At 36.1% G+C, this 15,439-nt stretch overlaps 1 protein-coding gene across 1 annotated transcript in view; it reads right to left on the bottom strand.

Moving 5' to 3' along the window:
- The window catches only part of LRPPRC (leucine rich pentatricopeptide repeat containing), a 163,256-nt gene that overhangs the window by 123,093 nt on the left and 24,724 nt on the right, over nucleotides 1-15,439 (bottom strand). Inside the window, exons 8-13 of the mRNA XM_034764434.1 lie at nucleotides 14,452-14,596; nucleotides 13,400-13,557; nucleotides 12,956-13,061; nucleotides 12,755-12,862; nucleotides 3,890-4,008; nucleotides 3,145-3,238 (exon numbers count right to left, since the gene is read on the bottom strand). Of these exons, the coding sequence (XP_034620325.1) occupies nucleotides 3,145-3,238; nucleotides 3,890-4,008; nucleotides 12,755-12,862; nucleotides 12,956-13,061; nucleotides 13,400-13,557; nucleotides 14,452-14,596 (730 nt within the window). The remainder of the gene's footprint in view (nucleotides 1-3,144; nucleotides 3,239-3,889; nucleotides 4,009-12,754; nucleotides 12,863-12,955; nucleotides 13,062-13,399; nucleotides 13,558-14,451; nucleotides 14,597-15,439) is intronic.

Below are 15,439 nucleotides of genomic sequence, written 5' to 3'. Positions count from 1 at the left end.
GCAACAAGATTAAAAAAATTTGGATTGTGGCATTCATTACAAAAGAGAACACAAGCTCCAGGGGAAATGGCTTGAAAGTCAGTACATTTTACACAAGTTAAAAATTGTTTCAGGTCCTAAAGTATGCTTGCCAAATACTGGTGGTTTTACAATCACATTTTCTTATTTTTTTTTTTTTCTCTTTCCACTGTTCTTGAGTAAATTACCCACAAACAAGGGAAACTAAATACCCACAATACAGGAAAACAGTGAAACTGATTATCTCTCAAGTGCCATCCAATTAACTAAGGCCTGGTCTACACTAAACCCTCCCCCCCCATTCGAACTTACCGCGGTCCAGACGTGGCAGGCAGGCTTCCCGGTCGACTCTGGGTACTCCTCGCGCCGAGCAGGATTACCGGAGTCGACAGGGAGCACTTCTGGGTTCGATTTATCGCGTCCAGACAAGACGCGATAAATCGAACCCAGAAGTTCGATTGCCTGCCGCCAAACCAGCGCGTAAGTATAGACAAGCCCTAAGTAAATCAACAGAATGAGACATAGAAAAATACTTTTGCTTTAATAACATTCGGCTGTAGCAATCTTAAGGGTTACTTTTATCAATATGAGGTGAAAAATTCAAGGAAAATTGTGAAATTAAGTATCCCTTAAAGCTCATTTAAAAAATTCTAAAAAATTTATTCCCCATAACCCCTTGTTTTCTGAGTCCCTAGCTGAGCACTTCTGCATTTCAATCTTTCCAGAATGTTGGTTCCCACTCCAGCATAACACCCCTGCAATCACCGAACCGCAATGATGCATTTAGACTTCATATGAAGCAAGTTCAGTTTTCCAATATATGCTGTCTTATGTGTTTTTTTTTTTTTAATAACCTATTCGAATGGTGTACGGTTGACATTATAATTAAATTAACCCCATGCAAAGCTGAATGAATCACTGCTGTTCAATGAGGGCTAGGGTGTCATTATCAGAAGGGCTATATGATATAGGTAGATAGAAGATGTGAAAAGAGGATTGCTGACCTGAGCAGAAATTATTACACACACACACACACACACACACACACACACACACACACACACTCCAAAATCTGAAATGTTTGTTTAGTTTTTAAGAGAACCTTTACAGTTGATTTTACAAAATCCCCAAGTAAAAAACATTTTTCCAGTGGCATATTAAACTTTCTGCTCAAAAAAAGACCAGCATAAAACCTCAATATGCTGAGCTGCTGCTGACAATCGGCAACCTGGTTTCCTTAGCAACAAACAAGTCTGAGAAAATCAAAAGAAGCTGACAATGAAGTGGAATGGAATGGCATGATAAAGGGGAAAATAGCTCTCGTCTATGCTGCCTTATGCGCCCAGATTCCTCAACTGATGCTTCACAGTTCTCATTTTGTCAGTAACAGAAATCTATACATTATAGGGGATAAGAAGCAGAATCAATAGACCTGGATAGCAGCCAACATTAATGCTTCACCTCCACTGACTGCACTGGTGAGACAATCAGTTTTTTCCCTATAAAATTGCATTAACAAATTTATACGGTTTACTGTCTGTGCCTTATTTTTTGGGCGCTGACGAGATTAACTGGCATTAATGAACATTGGGCCAACATTAATTTTACAAAAGTAAATTCCTTTTAAATTAATGTTTGCAAGGTAAACATTTGCATGCTTTCTTCAATTACAAGCCTTAGTATATGGAATACTACTACAAAAGATGGTTGCTCATGTAATGAATTTGTCTCTGGCTAAATAATCTACTATTTAAAACTACATCAAGAGTGACAATACAAAACCACCGTTACTGGATATACTAAAAGTTGATCACTCTAGCCAAAGTCAAAAAATAAAGGACACTTAGTCTTGCTTCTTCAAGTAACAGAAACTTTACAAAATGTTTCATATCCAGCAGAGCTACCATTGCTCCAGCCAGGCACTACTACTCTGTTGTCTGAAAGAACAGCTAAGTATTATATTTTCATGGTGTTATTGACTGGGGTAACAGGAACAAAAGATAGCAGAATTCAGAGTGAATTTTATAGAATCCATAATTGTTTACAAGATAAGTAAGTACCATAAATAATTAGGTTAGCAATGTTGCAACTATATAAGCATTACACATTAAATAAACTTAAACAAAATACTGTCGATCTTTAATTTTACAAGGATACTAGTCAAAAACTTAACTAATACCAAATTAGATTTAAAACCTGAAAGTTTTAAACCTTTGATTCACTTTTTAGTTATTTATGGGTTTTTTACATTAGACAATGAAAACAGACTATTATATTCCACCTTTATTTCTAGTTAGTTTTACTTTCAAATTTTCATATAGTTGCACAATGCTGCAGGATATAGGCAAGCTGCAGAAGGATGTTTGCTTTAAAATTTGCCATTTGAATTAAAAATATATCAGAAATTTTTCTATCTTGTTTTATAAATCTCTAAATTGGAGCCAAAGCGATGTACTAAACCTTAATTTTATTTAATCTGTTTTTGAGTGATACATTTAAATAGTACACTAGACAAACTAAAGAAAACTATCTTGGTGCCAATCCTGCAAAGATTTAAGCACGTCACTGATTTTAATTTAATAAAGGAGTGTGTGTGGGTGTTAATCTATGCAGGATTAGGGCCTATTGAGTACTGCAAAGTCTTCTGACAAAAATCAGGTCCTTAACAAAAACTTTACGTGCACTACTGTAAAACTAGGGCCTGCTTATCTCATTAGTTATATACTTGCAGCTCCTATTGACAGAGGGACTGATGAGGACATAAAATTAACCCAAATACCACTTTGCCATTTTTGTACCACATTTGTAGTTTTTTTTATAAATGTAATATGAAGGAATAAAAAACATGTATGCAAAGCCCATGAGGCATGTTCATATTAAAAAAGCAGTTTATAACAAATGTAAAAAACCCATTGCCAAAAACTGGCAGCTTCAGAAGATATCCTTGAGATCCATTCCACAAATGCCACAATGCCCCCATATGGTACAAACTTCATAACAACCCCAACCACTATCTAAATCACCCTTAAAATGCATGTCTGAATATTTACAGACACACATCAACTTAAGTACTCCATATCGGCATCTGTTAAAAAGACATGTACTAAATACATTGAAGATACTTACATAATGTTAAAACATTTTCCAGTGTTCCATATACTGCTTCATGTCTTAATTCTGCTACGAAGAGTCCTTCAGTTTCAAATGGACAGCCATTTTCCTATGGATAAAAAGCATTACACTATACACACCTGGAACCTGATACTCAGCAATATTTTTAAACACTGCCCTCCCCATGTCTCCGCTGAACAACGTCCCCTTTCTACAAATACTTTGGAGCCCCAAATTGTAGACACCATTCTTCTTGTCAAGAGGACAGAATGACAAGCTTCCGAAAGCCCATCGGTGTTACTAATTAGCTGGCCAGAGGAGCCACTCTTTACCACTAAAGGTACAATCCCGCTACAAAGACTGAACATGCACCACCACCAGTAGGAAAGAAAATTCCTGGGAAAAAGAACTAAAACCCAAAGTTTTTGCATAATTGGAAAATAATAAAATAAAGCTACTGAATCAGCTACATGGTATTACTTAATCTTTTATTTCCAGAAATGGAAAAATGCATTACTGAAAAACATCACATGGTATAGCGATTTTAAGATCCTCTTTGGTGAACGGGGAAGAGGAAAAGGTGGGCAAACAATGGAAAATAACTTTAAAAAAAATAGTCCATAGAACAATTAATGGGCTTCTCTGTGTGGCAACTGCATGCCCCAGAACACCACTGGAGTCAATGAGAGTCCTACACACTGAGCAGCTGCAGAATTGGGCCATAACATAGCAATATATAAAATTGTTCATTTAAACTTACCTGTAGCAGAGCACGAAAAGTCTGAATGTCATCAAAATTTGTCAAAACATAGTTTGTGTATGTTTCCACATCAGGTTCCACCCCCAGCTCATGCATTGCTTTAAGGACCCCAATAGTACCTAAAGAAGCAATATTAGAAAGTGTACAGAATGCTGAACAATTTCAGATAACTAAAAGCTCAATTCTTTTTAAAAAGGAAAGATATAAATATTAATCTCCATGCTTATTCAGTACATTTTTCCCCCTCTCTAGTTCCTGCTGCACAGAAGCAGGGCATTTTTTTTTTTTTTTTTTACTTCAATAATCAAGTTCTTAATTCTGAAATCAAAAATAGCTAAAAATGGTTTATGTCTATCTTATTCCATAGTAAACTAACAAAGACTGAAAACTCTTAGTTCACCCTGCATCTGTGGTGTTAGTAAAGCATACTTTTGGTTTAGTGAAGATGAACTGCTTCATTGGGATTATAATTAAAGAACTAGCACCTATACCTAGATGAGATGCCAGCCCAGAATTGTTGCTCAATTTACTATTTTTACTTCGTTATAAATATTTTAAGACCGTACACTGAAGATGTCCATAATATCTGATGCGCTGAATACGGAAACTAATTTGAACTGCATAAATAAATGCATATAACCAGCTTCAAGACATTTGTGATCGTGTGTTAAGAAACACACTTAGCTTTGGTCCTCGTGCCCAACTCTACTGCTAAGGTCCAGGCTTTCAAAACAGGTATCTAACCTTGCATAAGACTGAATAAATATTTACGTGTTCAAATTGGGTGCTTAGGCATCCTAGTGAGTTTGTCTAGTTTGTACACAGATACTGGGCTAAATTTTGCAAGGTGCGAAGTTCCCACAACACCCACTGAAATCGCTCTGCACTTGCATGAGGCTCTCAGCACCTCACAAGATCAAGTTCTAAATTTTCAGCATAGACATCTATTTGAAAATAACACAATACCAACACAAGCTAACTATAGTAAAATAAATTTTAAGAAACATTAAACATTTTCTTAAAATTGACCACACAGCTATTACACCAATACATCAGCTGTTCTTTTATTTTTTTTCTAAACAGAGAGAAATACTGCTGGTATTATACAACCAATACAGTAATAATAAAAACTAATATTATTCCATTGAATTTTGAAATCTTTATCACACTCAGCATTTATTCTAACAAGGGCATTTCAGTGCTTTAAAGGCTTTTCTTTCAAATTTGCAAGATCTTCCTGAATTTCATTATATTAGACCTAGTTAGCTAACTCTGATTCATGTCACAAACTATCCAGGTATTGGAATTTTTGCTAGCAAAAAATGATTTGTCAGATGCTGCAGGACACCAGATCCAAGCAGCATATGTTTTTTTCAACTTGCCTCTCATATTTGTTACTTTAAAAATGTAAAGTTTCCAAAAGACCCTGTCTTTGCCCCGGAGTGCCACCTATGGAAAAGTGACACTTCCATGAATATTTTATGCAGTGCACTATGGTGCAAATAATCAAATGTGAATTCCCTTTGAGCACTTAAAAATACATGCAGGCAAGTCACACTAAATTAAAGTCGCATCATCTGCTCAAGTCTGCCTTAAACAAAACTCTGTCTGATTTTGGCTGAGAATCTGCAAAATTATGAACAAAGAATTAATTACAGTAAATCTTGCTTGATACCTTTCAGATCTTGACACCCACTTTCTATTTTATGTTTGCAAGATGTAGAAAATGTTAATATAGAGCCCAGGTAATGTTACTTTTCAGAAAGACTGTTCCATTGTAATAGTTCAAGTCAACTATTACAAGAAATAGATGTTTTCAACAGGGAGCTACCTACCACAGTGAATTATGTACTCTAGCTGCAGACTTGGGTTCAAATTCTTATTTAGGTCAGAGTGGAAAATGAGTTTATTGGGCTCTCCCAAATCCCTAATAGACATCTGTCACAAAACCACCACTCAGTTTGGCACAATTCTTGAGCAGAGACAAGGAAGCGTAAGTATTAGACTAGGGTGCTGCAGATGAAGGTTAAGGTTAACTGGCAAAAAGGTGTGAGAAAGGGCAACAGATACCATGGAAGCTATGTCTGGTCGCTATTAGTGGTTTTAACACTCACTCTCATGAAGTTCTCCCACCTCCCCCTCCCTGCCCCAGTTTTTAAAAATCCAAAATATGTCTCATCTTCCCTATTTCGGAAAATGAAGATTATTCATTTTCATTTGGTTTTCTTTAAAAGCTTTCGCTGTCAAGTCAATATTTGCACAGCAAAAACCAGAAAACCACTAATTTATCATCACAAAAGTAGTCCACAGTTTTACGTTTTTAAGTTTTGTTCCATGACACACAGCTTTATTAATTAGCACACCTCTACCCAGATATAACGCTGTCCTCGGGAGCCAAAAAAAATCGTACTACGTTATAGGTGAAACCGTGTTATATCTTGCTTTGATCTGCCGGAGCGCGCAGTCCGGCCCCCCAGGAGCACTGCTTTACCGCGTTATATCCAAATTCGTGTTATATCAGGTCGCGTTACATCAGGTAGAGGTGTATATTAATGTTTTCTCAATATGAAGTTACAAGATACTGTCACTCACATAACACTTTAAAATGTGTCAATCAAAAGCAAAGACATTAAGACCAGTATTTTTGCATCTTATGGCTGCCTTTAGAATTTCTTTGGACATCACAAGGATACCAGTGCTGTTCAGCCTTTTATCTCTCAAACCTAAGCAATGGGCATAAAAACAGCCAGAAGTCAAGACACACAGAATGCAATCATATGTGTTTAGTAAGAGGGAAACTGGCTAATACAAAAAAAAGTCATTTTATTGCATTGTCCCAAAAGAAGTCTTTTACAGTGAACATGTTCTTCATAAAGAAGCTTGTGTGCGTGTAAGCAACATTTGTTAAGAAAGAATGCTCTCAGTTTTCTGACTGAGTTTCTTAAATGGATAACTTTTGTTAAGAGACCGTGCAAAAAACATTTAGAAGGATGCTGTCATGTCAAAGTTTGCCCAAAATTTAGGCTTTAAGAACCTATTAAAAAAAGAAAAAGCCAAGAAAATTTCTTGATTTTGCTAAATTACACACACATTTTATTTAAAAAAATCCCTTTACTACGTAAGATTCCTCTGAGTATTTTTGAGATTCCTGAAAATATGAAAATTAATTACTAGAAACTTACTATAAATGAAAGTGGGCTAGTTGGTTTTAATTTCCTAAATTGAGAAAAATGCAAAAAAGTCAGACAGCCTATAAAGTGAACCGCAAAATTAGTTTAAAGATCTTTCGTTTTTCGTAATCCTTTTTAGTAAACATTTTGAGTCCCCAATCTTCAAAAAAAATTACACTCACTTAACTTTAAACAGGTAAGTAGCTCCAGTGAAGTCTACAAGTCTACTCACATACTCATAGTTAAGCACTTGCATAAGCATTTGAACACCGAGGTGTCTTTAAGCTCACATAATAAAAAGTGAGCATGGTTTTAAAAAAAAATTTTTCAATTGAGATTTTAAATATAATTTCACTATTTAAAATAGGCTGATGTTCTAATTTAAAATTAATGCATTTAAAATATAACAAATTTGAATGTATGTTTTATTTAAGACAGAATGCACATTTACAATGCAATCAAACTCAGTGAAATATAGCAAGTTATTGATATTTCTGTTAATTATTTGGATGTGCCCAAAAGCATGCTAGATCATTCCACTCCTCTGCCTCAGGACTGGCCCATAAATAGACCGTTGAGACATAATTTACATATATAATCTTCGTAATATATTGTGTACAAACAATGCATAGAAGTCAATCAGACTTACTCCTGGCAAGTCTTATTCTTCAGAATAAGTCTGGTGGGTTTTAACTGTCCCAACTGAAACAGGATAAATGTTATTAAACAAAAATTTCAGCACACTTTAACATATATCCTAATCATTATTTCTAAATTACTGGGGAGTGTAGGGGGGAAAATCACAATAAATAAGCAAATAAAAATCATGTTTTATTAAGAATTAATGTTAAACAGGAAACTATTCAACATATGGACAATCTGCTGTAGAAGATTAACTGAACCAGTTTTTATCCATTAAAAAAAGCTCTCTCTCTATTAAGTTTAGGGGACTTGCTGCTTTACACTATTCTGAAAGTGCGCCTCTTCCCCCCCCCCCCCCCCCCCCAACTGGTAATTTTTCAAGCTCTACTTTGGGGAATCAAACCCTCTTGGAAATGGCAGCAAAATGGCAGAACACACTGAAGAAAGAACCCTGTGCCCTAAATGGAGATTCTGCAACAGTGAAAGTTATGTCTAAAACAAGTTTTAAATATCCACCCCCTTTTAAAAACAAAAACAAACAAAAAAACAAAACAAAAAAAACATATTCCCTAGACAAAATTGTTTGTTGGTCTCACATAGCTGTGCAGAGGAGTAAGACGCCTCCAACCATTTCTATGCCTGATCTTACAGGGCCCTTGGGCTCCTGGGTTCAGACCGGGGTCGGCAACCTTTCAGGAGTGGTGTGCCGAGTCTTCATTTATTCACTCTAATATAAGGTTTCGCATGCCAGTAATACATTTTAACGTTTTTAGAAGGTCTCTTTCTGCAAGTCTATAATATATAACTAAATTATTGTTGAATGTAAAGTAAATAAGGTTTATAAAATGTTTAAGAAGCTTCATTTAAAAATAAATTAAAATGCAGAGCCCCCTGGACCAGTGGCCAGGACCCGGGAAGTGTGAATGCCACTGAAAATCAGCTCGCGTGCCGCCTTTGGCACACGTGCCATAGGTTGCCTATCCCTGGTTCAGACACTGGGTGTCCAGCTTCTGTTCTCTCCCTAATTCATATGATTGAGCTAGTAGGAACTGCCTGAGAGGATGGAGAGGCACAGAGAGTGGATAGAGCCACAGCTTCTGTTCCCCTCCTCACATCTGGCTGAAACCAGCTCTTCTTCTACTAAGGGACAGATTCTACCACTTATTCTCACACTGAGCAGTACCTTATTCCTCAAGTAGCCCCACTGAAATCAATGAAACTTCTTGTTGAGGTAGGTACAATCCTGCACAAGTAAGGGCAGCTGAAAATGGACTTGCGCATTTATTTAGGTCAGATATCAAATAATGGAGTTTTCATTTTGAAAGATGAGGCTATATTCAGGAGAATGGTGTAATGCTGCTGAATGTACAGTCAAAATTTGAACTTAAAGGTGCACTCAAAAAATTTCTAGTGGAGTAATATACCTTAAAGACAAAAAAGTCTGACAAATATTTTAAAGTAGTATTTTCAACTTTTCCTGGGGAACACCATTACCCACCTCAAGGAAACCAAAAAATCACATTGTATTTATCACATTTATTGGGCTTTTTTATACTGGGTCAATGTGAAAACTGAAAATATTCTCTACTAGCAAAGGGAACCTTGCATACTATATTTTGTAAGTAACTGTTGAGGTGATACTGCAGTGTTCTATAAAAAGCAAAAATAAAAAGCACAGCTAAATATTTTTAAAAATTAGCTTCAATAAACTGGCTAAATGATGCTAAGCAAAAACCTAACACGGCTATACAACTTTGATATAAGCAAAACATCACCCAAAACCATCCTCCACTTTCAAAGATTTTTATTGTATGGTCTATTGACACAATGTGTCCCAATGCTCTTTATATTTGCAGTCCTCCCTCTTTTTTTTTTTTTTTTTAAACCCTCGCAGCATACCCTTTTCTTGAAAAAGTCTAACTTTGCATTTACTTAACCATAGGAAAATATTAAAATAAACAGCCTGAACTTGCTTTTAGCTTTATCAGCACACAAAATAAAAACATGTCTAATCTGTAATGGGCTTATTTAATGAAATTGTAGAAATCTGCTACTCACTCTTGTAATCCAGACAGTTGTCTACAGCATATTCAACCATTTGTCCACTCTAGTTTTATATGACTCAAACAATGGGGCGTCCCTCACTTTCTTTGGAAGACTAGTCTGTAGAATAATTAATGTCAGCAATAAGATGTTCTCCCCAATGTTCAGTTTTTTATTTTCCTTCTACTAGTTATAACCCCTTGGGCCACCCTATATAATTCCTTTCCCCCTTTGGCATTTACACCCTTCAAATACTGGTAGGCAGTTATAATACACACCACCTCTTTCTTCTCCAAGTTATTTAACTTTTAACCTCCCTCAAAGTCCATCCTCTCAATATGTTTTGCCTCTTCTCCAAATTCTATCAAATTTGTCAATACTTTTCTGGTATGGAGATAGCTGCCCAGAAGTGTATGCGGTATGCCACATCAGACTACTGTGGAGAATAGAACCATTATCTCCCCTGTGGTATGAGATGTTGTACTCTATATCCACCTTTATTTGATATATCCCAATTAATTTTTGCTCCTAGGAAACACTGAGAACTCAGCTAATTTACTGTCCACTATCACCTTTAGATTCTTTTCAGCACTATTACTTTCCCTATTGTCTATCAAAAACGAATATCCATTTTTTTTAATACTTCTCCTCACATGTAAAAAAACCAAGCTAATACAATGTTGAATCTCTCTTATTCCCTCCCTCTCCCCCCCCCCAAAAAAAATCTGAATGCAGGGGAGATTTCACATGGCAAAGGGCAAGAACATTTATTCCACCTATCTACAGCAAATATATTGATATTTCAGTGCCGAAGGGAACGGTCAACAGACTTCCTTTAATTTGAAGTTTAACTTTAAGAGTTCTGAGTTTACTCACTGTCGGAGAATAACATAGTTCTCACTCTTTTAGTTGGGTACAGCAAAGTCAGATACTTTATTCTCTCTCTATCAACTGCATAGAGGGAGAGTGTGCACTAGGACACAGGATCTCCCCCTCCTAGGCAGGTCTCTCAACAGGTAAACACTTACAACAAGCATTTATACCTTTTGTTACAGACAATGAAAAGCAACAGCTGCATTTTGTTTATACATAAGTGAGAAAAACAAGGTATCAGAATGACCTATGTAGACTCTTAGTCTACATTCCAGGTTATCTACACATCATCTACACAAGGTCGCAACAACTTCTCACACAGTTCTTTCCCACTCGCCTCACACAATCCTCACTTCTCCAAATCTCGCGTTATTAGGATTACAGTTAGCCTGACACTTGCTAACAATGTTATCTCTGTCATGCATTGCAATCCCCTTCCTGTCAGTTCTTTCTCTGCTTCCACATCACATACTGGCTGTTATAAGCACACACACACACACACACACACACACGGAATCTTCACCCTAAACTTAAGAACTCATAACTGTGAAGGACGAGATGCTAATTTGAGTTCACAAAATAACTTTGTGAATGCACACTATTACCACAGGACCAACAAGGAAGTTACCCTCGGATGTCTTTGTGGGCAGAAAAGGCATGACTTCATTCTAATGCTTACTATCAGTTCTTACGGACAGCCAAGTAAAAGTATTGCAGATTTTTGAAGACTCTACAATTTCAAATTAAGCCAAGACACCTCAGATCACAAAAGTTACTCTTCTCACAACAATTAGGTACAACAACCTAGTAAGGCTCTAGAAATATGCAGGAGCCTTTGCAATACAGCATACTTCTAGCATATTTTGCTATTATGTAGGTAGAGCCAAGTTTTGATAAAGCAACACAGCAGTATTAACTGATCAAAATACACATGTACACAAGTATGGATGACAGTTTTGAGCAGGAGTAACTAGAATTATATAGTAGCCCTGCCCTGTTTAGTAGGTTTCAAGAGTTTTTATGCGATCGTGAAAACTTTCCAGTATTCAGAAAGTGTGTGTCGGAGGGCAACTTGCCGTGTGCTCTAGCACCAGCATGGAGCTAAAGAGTTAATAAAAACTGAATATTGTTTTCATAAAGGCTTTTCTAAAAAGGATTGAGACACTTTTATAGCCAGAAACAATTAGGGAATACTTGTTTCAGCATTTCCTCCAAACTGGAATGTGACTGTATATTTAAAATAAAATTGCAATATGAACAGTCTGCTAAAAGCACTTTTTTTTTGTTTGTGCATTTTGTTTGTCACCCAGTGTCACACTAACAACTCTGCATCTCATTCTAAAGCACATTATACTGTGAGATAAGATGAAAAAGACAGTTTTTTGTTTCCCAAGGGGGAAGTACTTCTGTTAAAAGCATCTTTTTATGAGACCACTCTTTCTGAATTACCAATAACGCAAACCAAAGAATTAGATACTGTACTCTAAAATTTAATATTTGTTCAATTCTTATTCATATCCTATAGACATCCCCATGTGTAACAGGGAAAGCGTGCTAAATGCTTAAGCCTACTTAAGAATCCAAAAGATTGAACATTTCTGTCCTTCAATCAGTATGCTGTCAGGTCATGATCACTCATTCAGCAATGGAAGTTTTCTTGCCTCTCTTATTATTGTAAGTTAGCTCACATTTAACTTATCAGTGAATAGAAATAAAAAAAAATGGTCAAAAAAGAGAGATTCGGCTTTTACAGTGACTCATTACCATACAACCTTACTTCCATAAGTCTCTCCAAGAGAGAAAGATCAGAGAACTACTGTATGGGATATAGAGCAGCAGAGAACCTTTGTGGAGCCAGGAATCCAAAGAGTTAAAAATCCCATTCATATAGTGTTTTTCACTCTGCTTTCTATTAAAAACTGAATTCTTTATTTAAACTAACAAGACTGCGTCACAATTAAATGGGAAATGAGTGAAAAGCATTTCTGAAAAAAATTGTAGAAATGTTTGTGATGGCAAGAATTACACACCGTCGGGCCTCCACTCACCTTCAAGCACATTTCTAGATAGGGTTTAAATGTCAATCTGTACATTCAGTTATGAATAAGGCAACAGAACTATGTATCAGAAAGCTAACCTTGAACGTTCTTCTCCTTCCGATACCCAACAAGCAGTGGCCAGGAATAGTGAGGTCTGAGAGGCAAACCTTCCTCTTTCATTGTCTTCATCAGGTTAATTGCCAAAGCTGAAAACATGCACAAGGCAATTGACTATTAATAAGACAACGACAGTATAGTTTAAATAAACTGATGCTTAAAATAAGCAAATAAGTAAGTACCTGCTTTTTTAGACTCCAACGCACAATACAAAGTAAACTGGAGGGGACTTGAGTGCATATTGGCTTCTTTTAACTCATCACAGAACTGTTTCAGCTTGCTCAAGGGCTGGAAAGAAATTTAAGAATTAATTTCTATAATAATAAATTGTAATGAACACATAATGCTTCTCAATTTCTGAACTCCTTTCTAGCAATTAAAGAAAAGATCCTTCTTATACCCATAAAGCAGTTATTACAGACACCAACAAGCGTTTTTGCTCATAAAACATTCCACTTACTGTGTAAATTGGTAGGTGAAATATTAAAGTGATTACCTTAATGCATTCCATCTTTACTCTAACAATAAGTGCATGAACAAAACTACAATTTCCACATTTTCATAACTCCCTTAAGCTTACCAACCATACAGTTGTAAATCTGATAAAACGATAACATCTTGCATACCTTATCCATAGTTACACAGTGTCGTAAGAAGAAGTTACCAGTGTCCATACTGCTTTCACTGTGATTTTCAGATGGTAAGGTAGGAAATGTTTTGAGAACTTGGAAAGCTGTATCTTCCAAACCTTGAGTTATCAAAGTCAGAGACAAGTTCATTGCATCTAGAGATTTAAAACACCAAAGACAATATTTATTAAGAGTTTGGAACAAACTATTTTGGCATTAGACTACACAAGAAATCAAATTAGCATGATCCCTGTCTTTGCATCTATGGAAAGAAAACAGAAATTGTTTTACAAGTATCTTATAACATAGTTTGTTTGTGGGACTAACTGCTACAGATCTCAGATTTGAAACTTTTTATTTGCATAGTTTATATAGTGCTATGAGCATCTCCTTTACTACTGAAAGACTCATGCCAAATATTTTAGAAGTATCACCTTCATAGTGGTCCAGGAACGTCCCAAATACTATAACTGAAAGACAAATCGTTGAGACAGGCTAATGGAGAAAGGCTATTGAAGTATATCTAGAAGTACTGTCAAATAGGTGTAACATATCAGGATTCAAAATTGCCTCCAACCATTGTTACAGAAAGTCATATTCAATGTTTATAGCCTCTCTTCACTGTATTCCTATATATCTGCCACTACAGAAGTTACACAAAATGTTTTTTTCTTTAAGAAAAATGCTAGATTATCAAGGATTTAAGGGCAAATAGTAAACTTTAGAAGTTTGTGGTAATGCAAATACCAAAAAAATTATCAAAAATGCTTACATCTGTTTTTAAATTCTGAAAACCCTTAGGTTTTTAAAATATGACCCAGACTAATCCACATCTGCTATCTTTAGAAAACAAAATTAATTAACACACAGCATTATTTTGCCTCAGTAGGATTTCACAAAGCCTTATACACAATATCACACTAAGTAACAAATCTTTTTCTTTCATTGCAACCAACTGAAAATGCATTCTTTCTTAACCTTGAGTAACAGTACTATTTCAAAGCACAGCTACAGTAACCCGATTGTGGACACACGACTCAAAGCACTACCTGGAATATATCCCCTTTCACATCTCAACTGCGACAAAATATCTTGGACATACTGAGGATATCCAGCCTTTGCAAGGGTAAAAATAACCTGCATCAAATCCCTGTCCATAAAATAGCCTTCCATCTTCTTAACCTTTTCCAGGATCTGTAAGTCAAAACCACAAACCAGAGAATAAGTGTAATGTTAATGAAAAGTCTACACTCTGACTCAAACATAGTACATTAAAAAGCCAAAAGTATTTACATTGATGTATCACTCAAATTTGCTACATATTTTCCAAACACAAGCACAGATGCAGTTTCTGCTCCATAGAGCTTAAATTGTAAAGATGAGGGCAAGGGGGTGAAGAGAGAGTGATACAATATACAATGATCAGATTCTGACACCCTTTCTTCCTACTCAGTAATATCTTATGCTGTGAGTATTGCCATTAGTTTCAAACTTGCAACATCAAATACTACTGAAAAAAGGATTGCAGAATCTGGCCCAAAGTGATAAGAGTGATGACATGTATCTTATTAGTTACATTTGTTTGATTGTTTGGGGGGTGGGAGTGAGGTGAGTTTTGTTTTTGTGGTTTAAGTTGAAAAAATTAAATTTCCCTCCCTACAGTTCACACCCCCACTTGAGTCCCCTCTATTTTCCCTGACACCAAAACCCTAGCCTTACAGTAAGTGTCCTTACTCCCCTTCTCCTACATGGGGAGTATTTATTTATTGACCTTATGAAATAAGCAGATAGCGAAAGCCCCAATTTTGCAAAGGAGCTCCATGTGGGTGGACCCCTGCACGAGGATGTAACCTCTACTGAAATAAGCGGGGCTCCTTCTGAGCACAGGAGGTTTAAATCCATGGAGCTCTTATAAAAAATAGGGCCTTAGTGGCAAAAATTCATTGACTTCAATGGGAGAAGATCAAGCACTAAAAAAGTTCTCTTTCCACTGATGAAAATAAAATATTGTGCAATACTCTTTTCATCTGATTTTCA

Source organism: Trachemys scripta, chromosome 3 (assembly GCF_013100865.1).
Source record: "Trachemys scripta elegans isolate TJP31775 chromosome 3, CAS_Tse_1.0, whole genome shotgun sequence".
Classification (NCBI taxonomy): domain Eukaryota; kingdom Metazoa; phylum Chordata; order Testudines; family Emydidae; genus Trachemys; species Trachemys scripta.
The sequence above is the reverse complement of the archived record's forward strand: the minus strand, read 5'-3'. Positions and strand labels throughout refer to the sequence as shown.